Source organism: Numida meleagris, chromosome 26 (assembly GCF_002078875.1).
Source record: "Numida meleagris isolate 19003 breed g44 Domestic line chromosome 26, NumMel1.0, whole genome shotgun sequence".
Classification (NCBI taxonomy): Eukaryota; Metazoa; Chordata; class Aves; order Galliformes; family Numididae; genus Numida; species Numida meleagris.
In genome coordinates, this window is record NC_034434.1 from 400,044 (window position 1) to 406,485 (window position 6,442).

General features: G+C 56.1%; 1 protein-coding gene across 3 annotated transcripts in view; it reads left to right on the forward strand.

The window, feature by feature from the left end:
• The window catches only part of MYO1D (myosin ID), a 72,902-nt gene continuing 66,791 nt past the window's right edge, over positions 332-6,442 (forward strand). The window contains exon 1 of one of the 3 annotated variants that reach the window (XM_021377699.1): positions 332-567. In XM_021377699.1, the coding sequence (XP_021233374.1) occupies positions 473-567 (95 nt within the window). In that variant the 5' untranslated portion in view covers positions 332-472. The remainder of the gene's footprint in view (positions 568-6,442) is intronic. The other 2 variants (XM_021377700.1, XM_021377701.1) reach the window with 2 other exon arrangements.

Here is a 6,442-nt window from a genome sequence, read left to right on the forward strand (position 1 = left end):
GTTGTTCCCAGCTCCCTAATTAACAGCACTACCCTAATTGGTCCTGGGTGACCTAGCTACCCAGGGGCAGCTTTTTGTTCCCTCGCTTTTGCCGTCCTTAACAATTCCGGACTTTTAGGGCCGTTCTGTTTGAACGCGGGCGGTGCCCGGCGGTGGGCGGGGTCCTCCAGAGTGCCGCACTCTGCCGGCAGGGGGCGCCATACTCGCTTGCTGCCGGTAGGGGCCGCTCTCGCCTCACGGCCGCCGCTCCTCTATGGCCGGCAGGGGCCGCTCTCGCCTCACATCTACCACTCACTGGTGGGGGGGGCCCACCTGAGGTGAGGCGGGGCCGCGCCCCCCCCTCCTCCCCCCCCGCCCTTCGGGGTGCGGCGGCGGCTCGGAGTCCGGCGTCCGCTCACACACACACACACACACACACACACACACACGCAAACACACACACACACAGATATACACACACATACACAGCACCATGGCGGAGCAGGAGAGCTTGGAGTTCGGCAAGGCCGACTTCGTGCTGCTGGACGCCGTCACCATGCCCGAGTTCATGGGGAACCTCCGGCTGCGGTGAGCGGGGGGCGAGGGGGGAGTGGGGCTCTGAGTGGAGCCTGTGGGGCTCTGAGTGGGATCTGAGGGACTGTAAGGGTCTGAGTGGGCTCTATGGGACTCTTAGGGGTTTGAGTGGAGTCTGAGTGGAGTCTCTGGAATTCTGAGGACTTTGGGGGGCTCTTTGGGGCTCTGGGGGGGGCTTTGGGATGGCCACTCACCACAGCCTGGTCTCTGGCTTGGAGAGGCTTCGTACGCGGTCTGACAGTGATGGGGAATGGCTGTAAGCGAAGAGCGGGGAAGCTCGGGTTAGATTTTAGGGGGCAGTTCTTCACTCAGGAGGCGGCGAGGCACCGGCACAGAGCAGTTCCGTGCCCCATCCCTGGAGGTGCCCACAGCCCGAGGCCTGGGGTGGGGACGGGGCCGTGAGCTCCTGCTCCCTGCTCAGCCCAGCACGGTTCCATGGTTCTGTGATCCTTAAGCTCCCTTCCAACCAGAGCCGTTCCACAGCGTGCCTTGCAAATGCCGAACGGGAACGTCTCTCCTTGCTGTATGTGCGTTTCCAAACCTTTTGGTTGTCTGCCGTTGCTTACTGATGATTTCTGGTTGTAAAAATGAGATGTTGAAGCAGAAGCTGCCCTTTTCTGTGGAGGTGATCGCTGTGACACAGGTTGCTGTCCTTAGCAGGAAACTTGCAGGCAACAAGCTGTTCTTGGGGCTCCTGTTCTTTGGTTAATGTGTAATAGGAGTCTGGGTGAACAGAAGGATCGTCAGATAAATAAAAAATCAGCGTGGCAGCACGCTTTCATTTGGGAATCAAAGGAACGCGCCCAGCAGGGCATCCTGCGCTGCTTTTGTACGAAAAAGCGTTAAAACAAACTTCCTATTTGAGCTCCTTCTGCGTGATGTGCAGCGTTTCGCTCCCATTGGTGCTGGTCCCGCATGAGGCTCCTGGCTGTTTGTCCCTGGGGCACACAGACGAAGCCTGCCCTTGGCCCGCTGACCCATGCTCTGCTTTATGAGCATTCCCGGCACCGCCGGGTTCTTATGGCCTTACAGCCTTGGAGGTGGTGATTAACAGCTGCTGATGATCGGTTTTAAATCATGTTCAAGCCGACTGACAGCCCGTACTGTGTCCTGGGCGGGGGGGGGTCATCGGTGCCGTTGCATGGGACGGGGAATTGTTGCGTCCCCGGCGCTCCCCTGGTGCTGGTTGCCTGGCTCCGTGCGCGGTGCCCAGGAACGCCGCGTTGTGCCGGAGCTATTTCGGCACGGGGTCACGGGCTGACCCCAGACGGGCTGTGCTGGATTTCATTCCCAAGCGAGCCCAGATGTGGGAGGGACTGAAGTCATAGCAAGCCCGGTGCACGCGAGGATATTTCCCCAGGGACGCCTGCAAGAGGGATGGTTGAACGGCGCTTCTCAGCGCTGCCGGGCTGGGCTGCGTGCACCCGTGGGCGCAGCGAGGATTGGCCGCCCCGTTCCCAGCCGCTGCGCTTGGTGCTCTGTTATCGCAGATCCACCTGGCGATTCCAGCAGGAATCGTGTTTTAGTGTTCGTTTGCGGCCCCACAGCTCCCAGAATTGGGGAGTCTCGTGCAGCCCTTGGGTGTAACACAATTAATTGTGAATAAAAGTCATCCGGCCCTTGAATTCCTTTGTTCTGAGTGCGTGGCTTTGATTATTAGTCATCAAAATAATGCAAGGAAATTCTGATAAGCAGCCACATCTGAGCGGTTTGCATTTGAGCAGCTGATGGACGTGGCTTGGCCTTGGTTCCTGGCGGGCAGGTGGGAGCGGGCTGGCTGCTGCCCTGCTTGGTGGCTCGGCTCCTCTCAGCATACGTGGCTGATCAGAAGACCCCTAAAGAAGGGAATCCCTTCCCATGTCACTCTGTGGAGGGCCCCGGTAGGGTGTCCCATCGGCATGCCATCGTGTGAGGGTCTGCGGGAGGGCGGTGGGATTTTGCTTTCTGTTCCTCCGTGGTCTTGATCTTACTTTAAAATGAACAGGCACTCTGTGTGTGATGCTGACTTCGTGCCGTGGGTTTCTTATCTTCTGGTGGAGCTGTGGTGGGGGGGTTGGCTTTGCACTGGGCAGTGCAGGAAGTGTCTTTAATGGGAATATTGTGCGAATGGCTGGTTTTGTTTGTGCTCTTGGTAATGAAATGTTCGTGCTTAATGAACAACTCTTGGTGCCTCCTCCATGAGATCTGAATATCTGAATTGCTGGCGTGTGTGGAATGGAGGAGCTGCAGGGGAGAGGCTCCTCGGAAGGGCTCAGCTCTCAGGGAGTTGTGTCAGAATTCGGAATGATTGGAATGAAGATTCCCCGTCGTCCATCGAAACTCGACGTACGGGCTTGGCCAGGTTCCAGCTCATGTCCGTCACCGGGCCGGGCCGTGCAGTGAGCGCCGATGAGCAGCGCGTGTGGCACCAGAGAGCACAGCGCTGCCCTCACTGTGACCGGAGATGGCACGTGTGGCCTGTCATCATCTGTGGCTGCCTTCTGAATGGCACCTGCTGAAGGTCGGCGTGGAGATCTGCCCAGTTCTTCTGGCCAACCTGAGCTGCTGTCCCAGCGGGTCGCCTGCTGCCCTTGAGGAGCCCTTTGCGTTGACTTCTGTGCCCAAATCCGCTGACCCCGTGCGTTCCCTGGGGGCTGGGCTGCCTTCAAGCTACCTGAGCGCTTCCCCTTCCGTCCTGCTGACCGAATTCCCTTCCCGCTGCGGATCCTGCTGCGCTTGGCTGTTCCATCACCGCTTGTTCCTCAGTGCCTGGGCTGTGATTGCATCTCGGGGGGGTTCGAGAGGAGGCTCGTGGGGCTGGAGCTGACCCTTCGGACTGGATGGCCTTCCAGCTCCAGCGGTTCCGTGCCTCTATACATTTCAACAGATGCCGTTGCTCCCCTAACCAGTGGCTGCCCAGTTTGTCCTGCTAGGAGGGTCGGCGCGCCGTGACCGCGATGAGCGCGTTGATCTGCCCCAGTAGTTTCCTGGTTCCGTATGGGATCGGTGCCCGCAGGAGCTGGGTGCTCTGAGGGGTGGCTGGAGCCTTCCCAGCGCTGTCTGAACTGGGGCTGCTGGTGAGAGGCTCAGAACTTGCTCAGAAAACATGCTGCCTGCATCGTGCAAAGCACGCACCTTTCCTTGCATCCCACAGTGCGGAGTGAAGCTGTGCTGCTCCTCCCTTTGCTCGCAGGGACAGAATTATCTCAGTTCTCTTTGCTCGGGACATAAACAGCTCCTTGGAACAGTAGCTATGAAACTTTGTTGAAAAGTGCTTAGCAATGACAAAAAAATGTTATTTCCGAAAGGATTTCTGTAACTCTGAAGGTTTTTTTTTGTTTTTTTTTTCTTTTCTTTTTTTGCGAATGAAAGTCCAAATTTACCACAAAAATGTCCCTGTAACCTCTTATAATTCAAAACATATTACTTGCTTTTCAAAAGCACAGGCAGATTACCAGGGAGGCTTTCTAAAATAAGCCCGCGGGGTGGATGTATGACTGCGGACAGAGCCTGCTGGCACGGAAGGGTTTCCTTTGCTGAGCCTTGTCTCTGCCGTTGCGTGATGTGGTTTGTGCACCGAGCAGCGCTAAGTGGCGGGGACACGAACGCCGGTGTGTACGTGCCAGCATCGGTGCATGAAAAGGAGGATCTTTGTTTCCCTTTTTCTCCTTAAACGCAGCATTTATGTCTCCAGCAAAACAAACCAGGGGATTCTCATCTTCGGCTCTCCCCGCTTGCTCTCCGGGCAGTGCTGGCTGCCCGGGATGCAGACATTCCTCCATGAGACATCCCCCATCTCCGGCAGCCAGTTCCCGCTCCATTAGTTACACGGAGCTTAAGCCCCCGCGAGGAAATGCCGATGGGAGGTGGATGTGTGTAGGCCCAGTGCAGAGCTGCACCAGCCAGGCGTGATAGCGGCGCGTCGGATGGGTCTGCGCTAATTGCTGAAGTTTTTGCAACCACTTGATGGGAGTTTCCCATTAAGGGCTCACGTTTTTGGAGATTCGTGGCGGGGAGGAGGCTGCTCAGTGTCCAAACTGAGATGTGTTTTTACCCCAAACTTCTCAGCTGCTTCTTTCTCAAGGGGAGAACCCAACGTGGGGGCTCAGGGCCGGGAGCAGAGCCACGTGGGGCCTCTACCTGGAGGTGGGAGCACAGGAGCCACGATGGCTTTGGTGGGAGATGGCATCTTTGCAACGTGGCACGTGCCACCTCTCCACGTGCAGCTGGTGGCCATGGTGGCCTGCACAGATTTGTGGTGTTAGTAAATGTTGTTGGGGAGACCCAGCAATGCAAAGGGTGGATCTCGATGCCCTCCTGAATCACGTAGTCATTGTCATTGAGTTCTGGAAGCTGTTGAATTGGGTCATAGCCATGTGAGTTGTTGGCATCATCTGATTTTTCCTTCGTTGTCCTCTATCTGGAAATAATTAACATCAGTTAAGTGCTGCAAATTTGGTGAACTTTGAGGATGTTTTTGGGGCTTTGACTAAATTAAAGGAAAAAATTTGCTAGGGTTGTGTTAATGTCTACCATTAAACCAATGTAAATTGCAGGATGGAACAAATTAGCAGGTTCTTATGGCCAGGAGGTGCTGGGATGTGGGAAAGCTCGGGAGAGCCCAGGCACTTTGGGATCAATGTTATGGTCTGCTTTCATCCAGACCCTTTTCTGGAGTCCCTTCCATCCCTGCGCACTGTTCACGTGTCCTCAACCTCCACTAGCAATTCCCACACCATGGACACATCCTCTGTGCGGCACCAAAGCGTTGTGCACCTCCAGCGCCAAATTCTTGGCTCACCGTAAGTCCCATAACCAATGCAGGAAAGCTTGGTGGCAAAACAAAACCACCACCACCAACAGCCCCAACCCAACCCCTCTCAACCATACCCAACCCAACCTCACTGACCCTTCCCAACCCCACCCAACCTTCCATACGTGGCTCTATTGGCTTGGCTTAGCCCGCAGCGCTCAAGATAAGCGAGCAGCCTGTTTACTTAGTGAGACATTTGATCCAGAAGCTGGCAGCACTAACGGCCGGATCCCACGTGGTGCGCTGTGTAGGAAGGTGACACACCAGTGCCTGCCCATCTGGTCACCGCCGGGCACTGGGAGCTCTGGTTTGCCGTTGGTTTTACAGAGCTGCAGAGCACCGCTGCGTTCTGGCTTGGGCACGTTGAGCCCTCGGCATCCCCTCTTCTCCTCCCTCGTGCTTTGCCTTCGGGATGCGCTGTGGTCGTTTGCAGACTTTTCTGCATAGCGATGAAAGCTGAAAATCTCTCTTAATAAGAGTGAAGATGGCTGCGCTCTAGGAGGACGTATTTGAAGAAAAACAATAGTTCTGGTCAGAGCCATGGAATAAATCATGAGCGGCGGCGCTGAGTGGTGTTCTGTCTGTGATCTGCCCCCAGTTGTCCCAGTGCTGCACAAAGCTCTGCCCAGTCTGTGCCGGGTGCCCCTTGGGCTGCACCAGGCAGAGGTTGGAGCAGCAGTAACACGTCACCGTCCTGGTGGGCAGGCAGCACCTGCCCATCCCCGTCTGACGTGCTTTCTTCTGGGCTCTCCTGAAAACTTAATTAGGCAATGTGTTTGGAGATGGGGTGTGATATTGAGTCTGTTGTTCCAAACTTGCTTTAAAATAGCCTGGCAGGCATCTCCATGACGAGCCAGGAGAGCACCGGGCGTCACATGCAGGGGACCTTTCTGCTTCTGTGCTTGGGCTCTTCTCCCTAGTGGACACCTCTTTCCCAGGACCCCGGTCTAGCAGAGGTGTAGGGAGTGCCTGAGCACTTACTTTTCCCCTCTTCCCTTCTCTCTTTCCCCTCTTCCCTTCTCTCTTTCCCCTCTTCCCTTCTCTCTTTCCCCTCTTCCCTTCTCTCTTTCCCCTCTT